General features: G+C 42.0%; 1 protein-coding gene and 1 long non-coding RNA gene across 3 annotated transcripts in view; one reads left to right on the top strand and one right to left on the bottom strand.

The window, feature by feature from the left end:
* LOC123984384 (protein FAM53B-like) overlaps nucleotides 1–19,296 on the bottom strand; it is a 28,434-nt gene extending 9,138 nt beyond the window's left edge. The window contains exons 1-4 of one of the 2 annotated variants that reach the window (XM_046071238.1): nucleotides 19,140–19,296; nucleotides 9,190–9,438; nucleotides 6,959–7,013; nucleotides 2,777–3,651 (exon numbers count right to left, since the gene is read on the bottom strand). In XM_046071238.1, coding sequence (XP_045927194.1) covers nucleotides 2,777–3,651; nucleotides 6,959–7,013; nucleotides 9,190–9,270 — 1,011 coding nt within the window. In that variant the 5' untranslated portion in view covers nucleotides 9,271–9,438; nucleotides 19,140–19,296. Of the gene's footprint in view, nucleotides 1–2,776; nucleotides 3,652–6,958; nucleotides 7,014–8,991; nucleotides 9,082–9,189; nucleotides 9,439–19,139 lie in introns of those variants that run through there. The other variant, XM_046071239.1, reaches the window with a different exon arrangement.
* LOC123984385 lies at nucleotides 4,927–17,085 on the top strand. Its single transcript, XR_006828434.1, has 4 exons — nucleotides 4,927–5,132; nucleotides 9,247–9,405; nucleotides 15,607–15,841; nucleotides 15,947–17,085. It is a non-coding gene; the product is annotated as an uncharacterized LOC123984385 (long non-coding RNA).
* Nucleotides 19,297–19,916: the final 620 nt, after the last annotated feature.

The following is a 19,916-nucleotide window of genomic DNA, read 5'->3' as shown; positions in this document are numbered from 1 at the left end:
ATGTACAATGACCCAAAGTTGCCATCTGGGGCTATAAAGACAGGCACAAAACAATGAAACTTGCCAGGCTGGCCTCAAACAGGCCATTTCCTCTATAGCAGTGTGAGCAGCATCAACAATCATTCAGCATGTGACCTAGAATCAAGAGATAACATTCCCCGTCTGACAGCTCACTACACCCACTATACTGAGAAAAAAAACCAATGCAGGGCCAAGGTGGAAGGGCAGCCAGGGATAGAAATGAGGCAGTGGACAGAGGAGTGAGCGGATATATACAGCTGACAGGGAGGATATTCGAGGAATTATGGGGGTGGTTGCATGTAAATCCCTACGGTAGTCGAGCTATAGTCGATTAGCATGACATGCATCCCCAAAATTCACACTCGACTTCATTGACGTGGTTGAGGAATCCAGAGGCCAAATTACACCATGTTCCACTGACAACACATACTGGAGACTTGTTACATGTTGACTCTCACAATCCTTAACCCCCCGGACCTCCAGCAGACTTTATAACAACATTCTGCATTTGGATAGTCCAAAAATATATACAAAAATAAACAAGACAAGACGCTGTTTTGGGTGCAGATGATTTGTGTTTTTCCTTTTCCTGGATTTTAGACTGTATTACTCATCCACACACCTATACAATAGAGGAGGTATGGTGGTATGTATGTGTGTAGGTGTAAGAAGAAGTAAGAACTTAGTTTATACCCTAAGGCGGGGCTGCCTGGGATGCCATTTCAGCCTGAGAGTGTTGTGATGAAGACCCATCAGGCATCTTGGAAGCGAGTGGGGAGGAAGTGTGCGTAATGTGTAGCCAGGCAAAAAGGAGAAAGAGCGTCACTTATATCACGCATCAGCGGTAAGTTCACTGATTAAGTTTGGCCAAAAACCGCTGAAGTAAAATGGGATGTGACATTTCTGGCATTGGGAACAAATCCCTTCCACACATCATGCAAAGAACCAAATTTCCATAAGAGGCGTGAAAACATCATCTGTTCCCAACCCTGACAGTAATCTTATGTTCTGTCCTCACCAGAACAGATGCAGGTTGTGACCAGCCCCACATTTCCACATTATCACTTGCTTTTCCAGACAGTTTGCCAGCTAGTAACTTTCCCTTGGCTCTCACTAGGGCAAACCACCTTGTTAACTTATGACAACTATGTAAATATTCAATCTTCTGGAGGTTTCAGGTTATTTCATTTAAAACCCTGCCTATTTAGGTTTCTGGACAAACTAGATGCAGCCTTTGACCTGCACTGGTTATTGGCAAAAAGGAGAAAGAGAGAGGAAGAGAAGTAAAAGCGAGAGAATAAACCTGTTCTAAATGATACGTGTGTGCTGTGTTAATGCTTACTTTCCATGCTCTAGGCATGCAAGTAAGTGAGAAAGCAAAGACTGAAAATTGAGGTGAGAAACAATGACAATGAGATACTACGTCTGCAGAGGTCTGCACCTGCATTCAAGTGTTGCTGCAACCAGAGGTAAAACTGACTCCATGCGTGTGTGTTTGTATCTCTACGTGCATGTACAATCATCGTTCTTGATTTTCCCCTTTTAGTAGCTGGCATGACTAGAGGAAACACGCTCGCTAGTCTCCATTACTGAAGCCCTGTTTATCCAACTCTGGCTAGGTCCTGAGGGGGACTGGCTGGGAACACAAATCTTTGGGAGGAGGAAGGGAGGGTAGAGGGATAAATTGATGGTACTTTCTAATAAGAAAACAGGAAAAGGACAATATGTCTGTGACAGGAGGTGTGATAAAGGCAGATTTTAGCGCACCATATCAATGACATAAGTGCAGAAAAGCAGGGACTACAATCCGAGAACTGAGTCGTTACATCATGTTAGGTTGGCTGTGGTATCAGTGGCTGCTACTGGTACTTGTTTCTGTCCAGAATTTCAAGAGCTTCCACATAAATAATGAAGAAGGATGTGAACAAAATCAAGATCTTTCTGGGCTCCGTATAAAAAAAATCAGAGCACTGCCAAGCATCAAAACAGTACATGTCATTAAAATACTTCTACGGTTCTATTTTAGGTTTGGTTTTGTCCAGGGGTCATTTAGACTCCGTTCCACTGCTCCCTCTGACCTTACAAAAAGAACAAACAAACTCTTGTCATGGGCAAAGTAATACGCAGTTCTGCGCATCCAAATATCTAATCACCTTCAGTTACTCTAGCTGCCTGACAGGAATGAATGCAATGAAATGAATGAAATACAGGGTAGACGTTGCAGAGGGGAAGCATATGTACGGCAAGGCGACCAACCTTTGGATGGGCCGTTTACCCAACAGAGTAAATTAAATGATAAACCGGAGCAGGGCTTGCTAGAGCGTGGTACTAGGCAGCGTGACCGAACATGAGGAATGCTTCTTTAGTAAGCACCACTCCCTGAGCTGGAAGGAGGGAAGCCTGAGATCACTTAGCCCTAAAGCCTTGGACTGACGACCCAGAAATCTTAATTCAGTCAGGCCCAGAGAGAGAGACAGGCCCAGTTATGTTTGAAGATCTCTTGAACTTCCCCTTGGTATAAGTACAAAAATGTACCTTGTGGTAAGGGCATTTGGTCCAGGATTTAATTAAATGCAATAGAAGACAATTTGTAGCATTAAAGCAAGTTTAACCATAAATCAGCATCCGCTTATTTCTAATCAGTGGATTACAGTGATATTAAACTCAATGAGTCAAATTACAAGTGCATTCAAATGAATGAGAGTGTGCATGCTTGTCTGTGCCTGTCAACATGTGTTTAACATTTCCAGCTAACCTGAGTCATCTTTGCCAGGTCCAGGGAGGGCCGCTGCTCCTGGGCATCTTCTGGTCTCCTGCGCTTCATACCAATCTTTTTGTCGTTTAGCACGCAGGGCTGGGACCTGCTCCGAGACAGACACCCCGTACCCCCGGCTCTCGTGACGGCTCGCCTCCCCAGTTCTGGGGTGGAGTCTGGAGAGCTGGCCTCCGACGCCTCTTCCCTCTGGAGCTCTGGCAGGCTGATCTGCTCATGGGAGAGGGAGAGAGGCCTGAGGAAGTGGTGATGGCGGGAGTGGTGATTATGCGAGGAAGGCGAGGTAGGGGAGACTGGAGAGGCAGTGAATTGAGGGTGGAGAGGCAGTTGCTGGTTGAAGAATGGCAGGTCCAGGGCTCCATCTGAAGGGATGTGGGAGCGTGAGGGCAAACTGAAGCTGGAGCTACGCTGCATGGAGGGAAAATGACCGCTGGAGAAACCCCCACCTCCTCGGACACTTCCTCCACTGTGGCACCTGCGTTTCTCCACCGTTGTCCACACCCGGGAGACTTGGGGCCTCCAAGATGAGCGTGACCCACTGAATTCATCAGAGAAAGACAGGGAGCGACACTGACGTTTGCTTGGAGGTGCCGTAGGAGCTTGGTTGGTAGGTGTAATGGTGTAGTGTGCAGTGGTGGACGGGGTGTGGGAGTGGGGGCTGGTCACGCTGCCGTCACCGAGGCTGAGGTCTCTTATCAGACTGGTGATTGCTGTGGCACTGCCTGGCTCCTTGGCCCAGTGCCAGCTCCCCGGCTCAGGCATCACATCCCACAGGCTCTCCAGACTGGCACCAGACTGGCAGGGAGCTCTCTGCTGGACGGCACAGCTTTGACCGAGGTCCAGCCACCTATCTGCCTCTGTAATATTCAAAACATACAAACTCACTCTCATTGAGCTCGGTAGCAGCCCCTTTTTAGAAGTCTTTATCTGTGCAACAATTAAATAATGAGCAAAACTTGCATGTTATTTATAGTATGATCAACTCTAGCTTAAAGGAAGGTAATAATAGCTGAAATGAACATTTAATCCTTAACACACAGGCACAAAAAGGCCCAACTGAACAGAAATAAGCTTAAGGCAAGAGGGAATGATTGCCATAAGGACAAACTGTTGAAAAAAAATGAAAGATTATTGTCTGGTAACTACAGTATGGAAGAAACACACATTTAAAGTAATTTAAGGCAGCACTAAGCACATGAATCACAATTGAGCTTTGTTGTATGGACCTTTTTTCTTATCTTTATTCAAGAACGTGGGCTTTCAATACATGACTCATTGATTTCATGTTCAAATTTGATCATTCCTTCCCTCAAAACCCTGCCCTCACACACAAATAGCCACTGCTCAAACTGTATGCTTGCAGATTTGTTGTTGCTTGGGGAAAACAACGCCACCTTCACGACTCAGGAAAGGTAGTCTCCACCGTAGGGTGGTCCATGTTGGCCAGCAAGCAGCATATTGTTACATTTAACAAAATAATTATTTGTGCGCAGTCATTTGTCTTAAGATGAACGACAGCATTAAGCATAGAGGGAATAACACGGCAGCTGCACAGTCCAAAGCAGAGCTGATCATGTGTAACTGTAGCTGAAAAACAAAACTAACAGCAAGATGTAATTTTCTGCAAGCATAGAGGCATTTTAAAACTGATATTCAATTTTTTTTTTTTTTTTTTTTTTTATGAAGAATTTGGTTGTGCTGATTATAATGCACTGTATGGTTTAGAGGCCAAAAGTATCACTCATTGAGATCACTATGTGTTATGTCTAGTGGTGGGCATAGATTAATTTTTTAAATCTAGATTAATCTCACTGTAATCTTGGAATTAATCTAGATTAAAATGGCTCATTTGAATTCTGCCGAAGGCATTCAGAATATGTGTGCTACCCAAATAATGACTAAAAGTAAGTCTTTGAGAACGGGTTTATCAAGCCAGGTGGCGCATTAGACCAGGTGCTCATCTCCTGTTTCCAAAATGCATCACAAACTGCTTGAGAAAACCACTGGGAAGCTTCTTAAAAATAAATTTTCCTTGAAGCAAACCCGGCGGCTTCATAGCAGCATCCATGTTAGCACGTCACGTTTGATGTGGTAATTTCACAGTAGGCGTACACACAGGTTCGAAGACTCGTTCTCGCCCCCTACAGTGCAATTCGGCTAGGTATACATCTGCGCTAAAATATCAAGGTGAAAGTCATCATAGCTTGCGTAGTAGGCCTACATCTGCAGCCTGTTTTCCTGGTCAACTGTGAAGATCCCGTTATTTGGCTGTGAGCATCCTGGTGGTCCAGCCTGCAGCCTAGTGGACTCTGCCCCCCTCCCGCCGTATCTAAATAAGGTAGAATGGCTGCGTTTCGGGACGAATGAAACACCTGTTTCAATCGTCCCGACAGTGACTCTTGACGTTTAAACTTCACTAGCTTCTAAACTGTAAAACTTTGACATTTAAAAACTTCAGGATTTGTTAAAGTACTAACTAATCTTTTATGTGATCACGACCATGGCGCAAAAGATTGCTTGAGTGAATTTACTTTCTGTGATTGAAAACAGCTTCTTTCATATAACTCTGAAAGTGTGACGTATCCACCTGATTTTTCCCTGTACTGTGGACTGTATGTGCTGAGGTAGTTTGGCATATCAGACTTGTATGGGCTCCGAGAAAATCGCTGTGTTTCATTCGTCCCGCGTTTCAATCGTCCCGGCTCTCCCCTATAGACCCAACTCCCAACCCAACTTCGAGAATAGATTACCGGCGATATTTTTTTTTATCGCCCGATAAGAGTCTCACGTTAACGCAGCACGTTAACGCCGATAACGGCCCACCACTAGTTATGTCTGATTATTATTCACAGCTTAAGACACGCAGAGAAACCTCAGCTGTAAGTCAAGACTCATAGTATTAGAAAGTATCTGTCTGATTACTTTCATACGTGCGGACAAAAAAAAAAACAACCTACAGTTATCTATGGTAGAAATCCTAGATGACCAATGAGATCTGACTGTTCCTCAGCCCAAGACATGTCAGCCCACCAAATGTAACTGATGCTGTTTAGGAGTTATCCTGCGGACAAACAAGCAACTTCCACATTCCTGACTATTTTAAACCTGGACCTGCAGATTCCAAAAACATGAACTACATATTACGATAAGAATCAGCCAGTGAAACAGTTGGCAAGTCACCCCCCATTAGTCAAGCTTGACTAAATATGCTTTGGAAAGCAGTACAACTTGCCAGCTGTCTCACCATCCACACAAAAGAGTCAATAACACAGTTGTGGGAGATAATACACCTACAGTAAAGTGCCATAGTGGCTTGAGCTACAAAGCCAAGTGGTTAAGTCGTGAATCTATTGAAGCTTTTGGCAAAAAGGGCCCCTTGCTGATCCAAATTCCATCCTTTTGGATGCTTGTCTCTAATTTTGGCACGCTCTCTCACAGACTGGTGGAAGGAAATCATTGTTTTGGGTGGACAAACAATGTACGGGGGCTAAAGTGACGACCTGACAGGAATGTTAGAAAAAGAACTTGACAAAGGGAGAAAGGGATGAACTTCAAAAGGCCACCCTTTGAAAGCAAGAGACAAAGTGCTGGTTGAACTAACAAGACATGCTAAACAAAGTTAATGTCAACATTAACAGTGGAAACGCCACGCTCCTCCCTATGACGCCACTACGCCATGAGTGATCGTGTGTGTGTGCGTGTGTAACAGTAGCATGTCTTTTAACAGAGGGGGTAATTACTGCAACACTGACAGAGCCAAAAGGGAAATTGTTGACATAGGCAACAGCATATTCAATTACAGTTCACTCCCATGAGAGTGGTGTGCAACGTTGTGTGGAGGCAGGTGCACCCTGATCATGAGAGGGGGATGAGTGACAGACAGAGAAAGGGAGAAGTGAGAGACTGAGTGCGACAGAGGGGATAAACAATGAGATAGTTTTAGTGGGGGGGTCGCTGACATTGACGGTTCAACTTGTCATGGGATTAAAAGGGGCAATCCATTATGCTATTATATTTGTGAAATTACCAGCCATTGTTGCTGTCCATATCTTGAGTGCAGAGGAAAGAAATGAATGAATGAATGATTTTTTATTGCTTGAAAGAGGAAGCATAGAAGGAAAGACAAACCGAAAGACACAAATGGAGATCATGGAGATAACTCACCCACAGTTCCACAGGAGAAGAGGGTGGTCCCTCTGCTCATGGTGTGGAGGTCACGCTGTGGAAGACAGGCAAACAGACAGTCAGAAAGATACAAAACAAACCCAAAAGTGCAAATAACATGTTTGCCCTCAACCCACAATCAAATGAGAAGATCAATGTCAATTTCATATCTGCACGTTTAGTACCCCTGTCCATAACATAATGGTAATAACCCAGTGGTGGAAAAGTAAATTAACACAAGTGCAATTCTGAGGTACCTGCATTTTAGTTGAGTATTTTCATTCTATGCAACTCCGCTCCACTATATTTGAAAGGGCAATGCACTTTTTACTCCACTACATTTATTTGACAGCTATAATTCCAAGTTACTTTGTTGTTAGACAGATTAACCTTCCCAATGGCACAGATTAACCTACCCAACCCAACAGTATATAACCAGACACAACTTTGAAATGTATACTTTCTTAAAGCTGCACTTCTCTTTATATTAACAATAGATCAAATGACTGTGTGTAATGTGAAAGGTGTTGCTCGTAGTGATGAACCCACAGAGAATTAACACGCGACTCTACGGACCTTTACAAAATCTTTCAGCTTATTGTTTTAGTTTTACGGCCTGCAACTTTATTGTTTTGGTTCACTCTCATTGCTCTCATCAGTATCATTTCCCAAAGCAGGCAGATGTTTTCAGCGATAAATTCTGATAATCCCACAATAAACTACCTGCTCAGCAGTCAAACTTAGCTATCTGGTGAACAGAGTGGAGCATTTAGCAGCTAAAACTATGACACTAGCCTATAACAGTGACTACTGGATTTCGTATGGTGGAGAAACTCCAAATGTATGCAAATTTTGATCCATGTCTGCTGGATATAAAGCTGCTGTTATAGAGTACTTTATATTGTGGTATTGCCACTTTTACCGAACACTTCTTCCACCGCTGTGCTAAGCCTAGCTTAGCAAAAGGCTAAAAACAAAAGAAACTGCTACCGTAGGCTAGCTCTCTCAAAAGTGAAAACAAACCTGTCTTTTCTATATTGTGTATGTAATACCATAAGCAAATTCATTTAATAATGCCATATTATTCTTTTAAGCTTGTAAGGCCAGACACAAATTACACAGTTTGCTCAAAATTTTCTTTTAAGAAATTGTTGGACAATTTTACCTTGTCGAGAGCCATATTAATAAACTTCACATGTTGTTTGTTTTATACTATGTCTTTTTAAAAGAACAAATGCTATTTAGGGTTTTGTCTGAGCATGCCTATCTTATATCAGACACCTATCCTCTCACAGTTAATTTCTTACAACAGGGTGGTGGCTGTTTGCACAAAGGACAAAAGGAAAATGCAATGAAACTTTGCTCTGACTCACCTTGAGGTTATTACCACAACAACAAATGATTTCTAAGATACAAGGCATAGATTCCAAAATAAAGCTTATTATGTAGCAGAAGACGTTTAAATGAAACAATGAATACACTAAAACCTCAGCAGGCCTTTAACAAGGTTAAGTGATGAGTGAAAATGCAATATTAAGCTTGGTATACAAAACAACTAAAATGTCCAGAAGCCATCATATATTAAATGATTTCGTTCACGGAAAAGGCTCTCAAGACTCCAAAAACCATCAAAGTTACATGTCAACATACTTTATTTACAACACTGTGAAAAGACTAGTGGGACTAGCGATAAGCAAAATACTAACAAGCTAACTCCTTCTTCAACCACAATATCTTGTTTTATTTTCTGTTTTACAAATGTAAAATACACAACATAGGCCTATAAAAAACAACTGGCTTGGAGAATGTATTTTTTACCCAACTTTGGACTAAGCTAAATTAGGCTAGCTTTCCCCCCTGCTTTAAATCTTTGCGTTAAGCTAGGCTAAACACATGCTGGACTGAACACACAAAAGATGAAAGTGATATGGATCTGGCAGGGGGTAAGACAGCCCCCAGAAAGGAAAAGCTTAGTTTTCATTTCACTGTCACAATGATGATAGCTAAAGATAGATACAGATAAAATTACTCACTTGGTGCGAACAGGCTACTAGATTGTGATCTGCCTTACGTGAGTAAAACTTGACTAGAGGTGGCGTCTGTGGCATGTGGTTATGTAGAATATAACCACTGCTGACCTATTCATTTTGCTGACCACTGCCAAACATGTGAAACACTTCAGAGCCTTAACTGCAACAAGAGTTAACAACCGGTTAGCTTGTTTCTCTCACCAGCCGTCTCTCGATGTTTTTGCACCTTACATCACTGACTCCCTTCTTCTTTTCCAGTGTTTTCAAGAAGATGATCACCATGGTAATGCACAGCTCTGCTCCACTCTGTTTTGATGCAGAAGAAGGCCACGGGCAGCCATCTTAGATGAGGGTGGAAGGTATTTGACCTCCCATCTGCAGTGCAGCCCTCGAGTGCTGATGATGGTGGAGGTGGAGGTAGGAGGGCGTCTCTCACACTTCAGCTGATCCCTGTGTTGTCAGAAAGAGATGACAGAAAGAAACATTTAAATTCTCATTTACGCTCAAAGTTCTTTCTAAGGTTTATATTGCAGGATGTTATGTTATCACAACACAAATCCAGCTTTTGGGTGTATCTGTCTGGCAGACAATGAACAAAAACACGGGCCTAAACACAATTCACGTTTGAGCATAGCCTAAAACTATTATAGGCAAATAGCGATCAGTCGGCCTAATCTGACGCACCAACTAAAATGTCTGTCCCCCTGACTTAAGTTAATTATTAGTTAATTCATATTTTCAATTGGTAATTTTGTAAAGAAAGTATGTGCCGGAATGAAGTCTAATAAGATCAGAATAACCCAATGTTTGATTTTTGAAGGCAAATGAAAAAAATTGAGAAACAGGATTGCTGACATGTGTTTTTCTATTCAACATCCTGACACTTATAGTAAGTTCTCCATATAGCTACACGCCTATAAAGCTACTGTCTTTGTAAACAAAACATGCTGCCATATCCCTGTGACTAAATGAACATTTAAGTCCACATTATCCAGAGAACATATGGGAATCTAAACATGCTGTAACGGAAAGCACAAAGTCTAGCTAATCCAGGAAAAGACATGTTGTGGCAAAGAAACATGAACAGAAAATGAACATATATAGACAGCTGTGGTTGCTGCATTGACTGTCTGCACCCGCAGATGGTAAAACACAGACAGTAGCTGTATTAAAACGCAAACTCTAAAATGCTTGGAGGGAGTTATATGCAAAGCAGATTTTTTTTACTAAACATGCCTCATCATGTCTGCTCTACTCACCCTTTCTGATACTACTTAATGCACAAAAGATATAAGTAAATGATGGGCCAGTTCAGTTACGCCTTCATCATCCTTAGTACGGTTGGATAGGAATAGCTTCAGTGACCTTCGGCTTGAGCTTCTCTCCATCATTAACCAACCACCAAACACACTAAGTGCATCCAATTAGAGAGTACCAGCATGGTTCAGATCCCCCAATCAACTGTTGGCTAATGACAGCTTTCTGCCGTGGAGCAACACATGAGGCTAATGGATCTTCCAGGCCTACTATGTTATCCTGCCCGTGTAACATGTGGTTTCATGTTAAGTAAGGGTTGTTGCACTTATAGAACATTCTTTAGAGAAAAGCATGCCAGTGTTCACTGGGTATAAAATGGGGTTTGTGGGACAGTACAAAGTGCAAAGAAAAATGGGACATCATAAAAAGAAGAAGTGAGCAGGTTGTTCACACAAGGAGCAATTTCATACCAGTCTAGTCATATCTTGTTGCTTCACTATGTCATCACTATCACTTCACTCTTCTCTAGCCTCATGACTACATGAAGACTATAAATGTTTCATGTAAGCCTGCCCCAAACCAACTGCTAGCATATGACTCCCATTATCTCCATTTATCCCGGAGAGTCAGTGGAGCACAACTGGGCCTCCGCAGGCAAGAGGGGCTGGTGGTGGTGGTAGAGTCAGTGGAGGAGGGAGTGTTCTTCTCGATCAGTTGTGCAGATCACATTACTGATAAGAAATGATCTGTATCTACATTGGTATCATTCAAATTGTAACAAAAATGACCAGTTTCATATCAAATTAAAGGTTTGGTATCACCCATCCCTTGTGTTAGACAGAGTGGGAGTAGAGGAGCATGGTAATCGTGTAATTGTTGTTACAGTGAACTGTTTGATTGATGCAGTTAAGAAGTGTGACATGTTCCTTCAGGGTGAGAATGAGACTATATCTATACATGCACATCTGTTTATGCTAACCTGCACTCGTGCATGTGTAGCGTGTTGTGGCTGGCAAGTGGGGTCATGGGAGAAGGCAGACCGGGTGTGAATTCAAACCTGGAGCCATGCTTACTTAATGAACCAACTCCGCATGATGGGGAAACCAGAGCTTAATGGTAAGAGGACTGTAGAGCACTTCTGTAGAGCCTCTACTGATCAGACCGTCAATGCTTAAAGTCTCGGCTGCATCTCACCGTTTTTTGTTTGACTTGCTGCCATACTAAAGAAAATTCATCAAGAGATCAGATTGCAAGACGCCTCATGTACAAGTATGAAGACTATTATATTAACCGTCTTCATTATGTGGTTTGTTAAATGCTCCTTTTTACATCCTCCACTGAGAATCGATGCAGGTATCTTAAAGCCGGATCAATCAGCAAACAAATGGGAATGGCTTAAATGATGACTTGACTCGCCCCCTCTTGATACTCCCAACCAAATACTGTACACAATAATTTAAACAATGCATTGTAGATATGAAATGAAGCATGCCCTTATGACTAGATGTGCTAGACCTCCCTTCAGATTAGTTTAATTACAAACAATTTTGACATTTTCAGGACAGCTGCCCTGTTATTCCAGTTTGAAAAACAGTCCTCAAGCAAGTTGTGATCAAGAATGAGACGGGCCCCTGTAGTCATAATCATCTATTTACCGTACTTGCAATAAACGCCTATCCCAGGCAAATGTCTACTGAGCCTTGCCATACGAGAAGGAGCGCCATCTGCCTTTGCTATTTTTTGTCAAATGAACTAAACTGAAGGAAAGCTTCATCACTAAATAGAAACTATGATATTGTTTGGGCCTGTGAAACATTCTATGTTCATTTAACTAAAGTTTGCCTCCATTGTGGACTAAAATTGAATGGCAATTCTAGTCAGACTTGTGTACGCTGAGGTGCAGACAGCAGCTCTTGGCTCACAATAGCCAGTGACTCAGGACGGCACTAGAAAGGGCAGCTAAGATAATATGGCTCCTTGCCCAGGCTGTGATTTGTACAGGCAGATAAATAGAAGCCTATTTGGGGCCCCCTAAAGTTCTGTGACGGGGTGTTTGGTGTCCATCACCAATTGGCTTTGGTCACTGCATACTTGTGCGGAGCGCGTCTGGTGTCAAGACTTTGATCGGTGGCTGCAGCTGAAAGAAACAAACTAATTTCATACTAATGAAATGACGAGGACCAAACAAACAAAATACCGCATGGGTGATACAAGTAAAAACACATATGAGAGTGCATATGAGAGTCTTGTTTTTAAAAAGGTTAAATGTCAGTTTTAGTGCGTTTTCTCTGATCTGACTGGCATTGCTTGAACATATTTTCTGGTGCAAGAAGTTGGATGTTGACACCTGTTTAACGTAGTCGACATGGCCATGGGAAGCAAAATTAAAGCATTAAAAAGAAACGTTTTGCACGCTCAGGTTTTCTGTAGTCTGGGGTGAAGCCATTCTTTTGTTAAAGTCTGCGGTGTGGATTGTTAATTCAGGGTGAACACACAGCCACCCCGCTCTCATATAATGAGGCTGAGGTCGTAAACATGGTCCTAGGGAGGTCAAGACATACCACTGAATGCTCTGGCCATCACCCTAGTACCCAGTGGCACGGGAATGCTGGCCAAAAACAACACGCCATCACACCACTAGATCTTCAGAAGTGCGTAAACAATGAAGAGCTCATTCAGTCAAACTTTATGCGTTGCCAGTAGTCAGGTTCTGGCCTCCGTTTGCAGATTCCCCTGAACGTTTCTCTAACGACCATGACCATAAACCTCAACATAAATACAGCCAGCACTTAAAGTCCCTACTTAATGAGCAATTCAAAAAGATCATTTGCTTTATTTTTTACTTTGAATAGGAGTGGTTACCTATAACAACAGCTCTGCAATTAAAACAGAAGCGGGAATCATAACTCAAAGAACTTTTTGAGAATTTCTCAAGCGTCAACCTGAAAGTCCAGTTAATAATCGTGTCCTTCTCACTGCTTAGTTGGCGTGAAGACACTCTAGCATAACACGCATGTGCAACCGCACTTCCCTTTGCAGTGTATGGGGTTGTGCTTCCCTTGTGGTCACATGCCACTGCTGAATTGGGTGTGGAACGACTTATTACCAAATACACGAAGAGAGACAACCCCAAGTGATATCCAGAAAGCATTATGACAGAGTTAACTTCAAATAAAATGCCTTAATGACCACTCCTGCTTTCAAAAAAGAACACAAGAAGAACACAAAAAGCTAGAGCCACAAACATCACATCCCACCATAATTTACTGCCCCCACTATATTAACTTACAGTATATGCGATGGCTTTAAGATAAGATAAGTAATGTGTAACATGAAATGTTGAATTATCTACTCACACCACCAAGCATTAAAGTAACATCAATTCAGTAAGATTATTCACAGATATGTCTAGGGGCCAGTTTCTCTTTGACTTACTTCATAAAACAGTTGCTAAGTAGTACACTGTTTCTATGAAGTGAATAGGTAACCATAGCAACCAAACACAAAAACAGTGACAACTGCTGATGTGAAAAAGGCAGACATCGACCAGCGAGTAAAGAATAATATCTGAATAGCTCATCAGTTTCTTTATCAGTGTGTTTGCTGTAGGACCTGGACTATTGAACAAGGCCAGTGTACTAAGCTGCAGCATGATGACATACAACCGGCAGACAACACTTCTTCTTCTCTACTTGAGCCTGAAATTTATTTGGGGTTGACTCCTGTGTCTCAGACCAGGCCTTAGTTAACTGAAATCTTTAAGAAGCTTGGCAGGCATAGGATCAGGTGTTTCAGTTTGAGTAAAGGAAGGTATGGGGCCTCTTGCCCCCTGAAGTGACCCTTGCATGCCATGACTTTCCATCAGGTACCCCACTAATTACACTACCCCCCTTTCAATCCTTGCCTTTCCGTCTGTGGTTTCTTCCATTATCTATGAGTGCCTGTTCTGTTCTGTGCACACTAACCAGAGCTCTAATCCATCAGGGATACATTACATGGGAGCCTCCAGCACTGCTAGCAATCCCCTGTAATTGCTCAGCTCTATAAGGGCGACCGCTCCTATCTTGTGTAAGCAAGTGACGTATGTATACAGATTGTCACTACCAATCAAGTAATAAAGTGACATTACTGCTGTTACATAATACCATGCTCATGTTGTGGGGGTGTATTATGGGTGAGTTGAGTGGGTGTATGGGTGAGAAAATGTCCAAAAGAAAACTACGAGCAGCATTCCATCAGCCCATTGATTCATCCATGAGGGGGGTCAGCTAACCATATGGACCTCTGACTGCACACCATAGTGAGTATTAGGAGTGTAAAACAGATGCATCGCAATGCACTGAAGAGGAAGACTTAAAAAACAAACTGAATGTGTTTCGTTTTGGGTGTTGTCACACCACCGACAGACTACTATTTACACAGCTAATACGTATAAAATCCATTCTGCCGTGCTTAACATCAACTTTAACTTGTCCATTAGCGCACAGTTTGCACACGTTTTAATAATAATAATGACCGATCATTTTTGTTTCTACATCTATAGAGATGTTATACTCTTGGCAATGATTTCATTATAATAAAAATCACATCAAATCAAATTGTGGACACAATGTGTGATTTGATCTAATGCTTGCTGAAAAAAGTCTAATTGTTATTGGAATGAATTATTACACCCACACTGTGTAGTGATAAAAGGTCCAACAAGAAAGTAGGGAGAGCAGAACCTTTTTTGTACCCATCTTTCACTTTTACGAGGCTATAAATTGAAATGAGAGTGAAAATTTGCTCACTAACACACAAACTAGAGATTGGCTTAAACTTCTCTCTATACAATATTTCTGTTAGACCTCTGACTGCACCATCCTAAATCTACTTCCTGACATTCTGAAGTAAATCAGCTGATCTGCTGCCAGTAGGCTAATGTTGCAAATCTTGCTTGCTGGTGTTCAGTCTTGTGCTATTGTTTGGAATAACCTGCAGGTGTATGTAAAACATGCTGACAGACTCAAACCCAACTCAAACAACTACTGAGAACCAATTAGAATACAGCGTAGAAGCCTACAGCCAGAAGTTATGACACGTTTCACCCCTTCCGACACATGATAACTGGTCCTCTTTGTGCAAGGCAGGATTATCAGGACACATTGGCTCTGATGTCAAACTAGGCTTACACAAAGATCCACCTTTAGAGAATGCAACACATTAAATGTCAGTCTTGCATAAGGAAAAGCTACTGCACTTATATGTATACCTTGGAAGGTTAAGTTTTGTCAAAACTGCGGAAAACAGGTTCTAAAAATACATCAAATTAGACTGTCTGTGCCAAACACTAACAGAGGCTTTCATTTCTCTTTTTTCCAGGGGATGCAATTGAGGGATAGTTTCACCAGACTGGATCTACAGATGATTCAGAGGGGAGCTATATGCGACGGCTGACATTTTGAGGAGAAACCTATCCAGAGCAGCTGAGGAAAATAAACCGAACAATGCCAACCACTGTCATTCATAACATGGGTGTTATGACACACTTCAAGAAGAGACAAAACATTAGCTCATCTGGAGTACAGGTCTGGAAGAATACAGATCATGCAGACGGGTACAAACACACCTTCTGCATACAACACCTTAATACCTTCAGGCACTGGGTACAGAAACACACTGACTAACAAATCAATGCGACTAAAGTCTTCTCTTTTTTCAGATGGAGATAAAACCAAGACTCGATGGTATAAAGTCACTAATTTAAGGATCAAAAAGCAACACCAGAGCCAACTTCTTTTTAAACTTATGATTCTTCACTATCAACACATAGAAACACCACAGTAGGATGTGTTGATGGGAGCATTCCTATTGCATCCCAGAATGCTTTTCAAGTCTGGTGCTTGTCTTGGGGGGTTGGGGGAGTGCTTCTCTGGTGTATGTGAGAATGCCTCTTTTCTTTTCTTTTCAGCTGCAGGTCTTTGGCTCTGTGGGCGTCGAGACGCCAGACTTACAAATCTATCATGTTAATGAGGAGGGAATATACAAAACGAGGAATAACAGCATTGAAACAAATATACTGACAAAAACAAATAAATAAGGTACTTGTTTTTAACTCCCTGAAGCCAAGTGGTATGAGCTTCAGTGTGTCTGAAGCCAGCAGCAGTTATGACTGCAGGTCACAGAGAAGAAAGGGAAGCTTCTGAAATGAATAGAGAGTAGCACGGAGGCAAGCATGGTTAACAATCCTTTTCTGGTAGCTTTGCATAATGCCTCGGGCCAGAGAACAAGCGAAAGAAAGAGAGCCACAGTATTAGTGCAACAGGAAGACAAATAACAGCAGAAAACAGGCAAAAAGTGAGACTGAAAGATACAGAAAGTCCAAAAAAAAAATAATAATAAAAGAGATCAACAGACAGATGGTGGAAAGTGACCGAATGTGTGTCAGTGTGTGGACTGAGGGAGAGTTGTATACACAGACGGAGAATGAGCCAGTGGCTTGCTCAGTACACAGGCACACAGCTGCCCACTGACAGAATGGGGCTCTAATAGGGCCTTCTGCCAGCAACACAAAGGCATTGCAAATGTGTGCATCTTAAGCACACACTGGACTGGAGTGCAGAGTGATCCCCTTTAAAAACCCACGGGCCTTAATTGCTTCCATAAATTATGTCTATAGTATGTCCAAAACAAGTTTACAGAATGCTAGAGCTGAGTACAATTGAACGTGCATCAAGTTAAGTGCAATAATATTAAAAAGAAAAACTAATTACCAGCAACATGAGAATGTGTTAACTTACTTCTTCCTCTTTAGTCAGATATTGGGCTGGGTAGCAAACCTCTCTTGAGTAAAGATCAAACGTTTCCTCAACAGAGTATAAAAAACGGTCACTGAAAGGTTTATTAGAATAGCTTTTACTAATTTTTAGACCTATTTAGTCAAAGTTCTTATATGGCTGGTTTGTGTTGACAAGTTTGGTTCATTTTATTAAATAAAGAAGGTCTTTTACATTTGTCAAAGTAGGGTGTCAAAAAACTTAGTGTTTTTGTACAGGCACTGAAACCAGTGTAGAACATTTTTGAGATACATTTACAGTACACTAAACAACACATTTGCAGGTTCGTGTGATAGAATTTGTAGGATTAAAACCTGCGTGTTCACGCCAAGCTGTAACATTCCAACAGTAGCGATTTTGGAAATCAAAGCAAGGTGTAATCATCACAGTATTCCCCAAACTAGAAAGGCAGATCAGAAATACTCAGAACAGGTTTCCCCTGAGCCTAACCATTATTTGTGAGGCCCCCCTTATCAACATCCTCTTTGTAATTAGACACTAGAGCTGACATGTGATTAAATCTTAGCCCAGCTCTTTGCTTCCCTACCCACCTGAACTTCTGCTACACCTTGCGTTTGTGAGAGCATTTTCTGAGCCAGATTCTTGAGACAACCACTGACATTTCTTGTTTAGGTAACCAAACGGGCTAGTCGTCCCTGCGAGTCAAGGACAAATACCGCTATGGTGGCAGCAAAAAATATTTCCAGGTATTTTCAATAAGGGTACCCTGGTATCAAACCAGTTCTTCATGGTGTTGTGTTTAAGGTGTCCACACAGATCAACCAACTGCCGTAAAATATTAGACAGGGCAAAACACTTCCTAACCCACACAAGTAAACAATGCTGACAAATAAGCAGTTTAGTGCTTCACTGCCAAGGTGCTCCATATTCAGAGCAGCTTTCATTTTGAACTAAGAAGCCAATAAAGTAGTTTCAAAATGAGTGTGAACCCTGTCCTGTGATTAAGATATCAACACATCTACACATAACTAACTATAAAAAAAGACATTAACTTAAATAAACAATAAAATATTTTAGGCTTAGGGTGGGCAGACTGTTCTGTATGTTCTTATCAGTATCTTATCAGTTTTTATCACTGTGGGTAAGCGCCGTTTCATAAATGTGTAATACATTTTGGTTTTGTATAATATGGCTATCATGTAGTGTAAATGTAACAAGGGACTAGAACCATGTCATTCTAATTGGACCCCAAAGACACAGCCTTTTATATTTGCTCTGAAAACTGAAACAATATTGAGGAATAAGAAAGTTGCTCATAGTTTCAAAAGAGAGAGAAAAAAAACAAAAAACAATCACCTTCTGCTATGATGCATCTTCAGAAACACATGGCAATTAGTGATTACAAATCTCTATCTCAAGAGGAAACAAAAGCCTAAAATGTGTGGTGGAGATTGGTGACAGATATGCAACCAGGCCTTATGACTCAATCTCCTCTCAGGGGTTGTGGTGAAGAGATCTGTGGCAATACAAGTGGCAGAGCACCCACCCTGCCTCTCCACCTACAGGTACTGTATTTGACAAAGCCTCAGCTTTATTGCCACGGCTGATCGATGGAGGGGACTTCGCTGACTCAAAGAGCTTGGTTAAAGTGTGCACCCCTCTAAAGCAGGTTATTAAGCAGACACATGCAATGCCAGCAACAGGTTGGTCAGGCTGGGCGAGCTAAAGCAGATTTACTCATTCAGATGCCAGACTCACTTGCAAAGTCCACAACAGCTGATTTTGTCAAGAAACGTTGTAATAACTTACTTAAACTGGAGTCACAATGTGACATCCATAAAGAGTGCCACATGCCACAAGCTGCACTTTTTTGTCCCTAATCTGAGTTAAAGTTAGCACAGACTGGTTGACAAAATGCCATAATAAGTAATTCAATAAAACAAGACGTATCTGTTTGCGGAGTTGTGCCTGAAAGCCTAACAGGGGTGTCCCAACGTTTAAGTCACATACGAAACCCAGCATGAGCAGACAAAGTAGCTGCAGTGAAAGAAGAAACGTGTCGATGCGTGGCTGAACACAGTTAATAATGATCATGTATCTGAACAAATGCCCTACTACCTGGCCAGCAGAGGCTCTTTCGAAGTTAGGTCATCTTCGACAAAGGGAAGGCAGAAAAATAAGTTTCTCGCAGTTGCAGCCGCCAGTTCAGCGTTGCCAGCGCAGGACTGAGCAGGACTGCGAGCAGCTGAGGGCTCACCGCTGCGTTCAGCCTTCAGCACTGGTTGTAACAATATCCGCGTACGAACAAACCACGTCGACGAGGGGGAGACGAGAAGGAGAGCGACCGACTACCAAACGTGTGTAACAACGGGAGTACTAGATAACTGCAGTTTAATCGTTAAGACTTAATTATCAATTGAAAACAACGAAACTATTTAATGCATGATCACAAACGGCTCAAGGTTTTATTTTCAACAAACGTACCTCACCCCTTCCGAGTTGGTATGTCCCGCTGCGGTCCTCCCTCAGGCATTTACAATACTCATGTGCTACTTTGTATTACTATGCTTTCATTGATGTAAATGGAAAATGCAAATAGGGGTAGACATCCCAGTACTACAAGGAAAGGTACATTTACGCTAAATAGCTAACCAAAGAAAGTTGTTAGCATGCCTTTTGGCCGTTCCCATCTCTGTTGTACTCGTATTAAGCCCAAAACAATGACCCAGACGTATCAAAAACGATAACAAAATAACTTTAAGGTCTTAATGGACTTGATATATGTTGAAACGAAGCTTTAATAGTCATTACTCAAAAGACGGTTTAAGTGTGAAAAGGTCTGCAATGCTTTGAAGGAGGAATCTTTCCCACTTCCACATTGGCTCTCCTGCGATG

This window comes from Micropterus dolomieu, linkage group LG15 (assembly GCF_021292245.1).
Source record: "Micropterus dolomieu isolate WLL.071019.BEF.003 ecotype Adirondacks linkage group LG15, ASM2129224v1, whole genome shotgun sequence".
Lineage (NCBI taxonomy): Eukaryota > Metazoa > Chordata > Actinopteri > Centrarchiformes > Centrarchidae > Micropterus > Micropterus dolomieu.
Note: the sequence above shows the minus strand (reverse complement) of the source record. Positions and strands in the feature narration are given on the sequence as shown.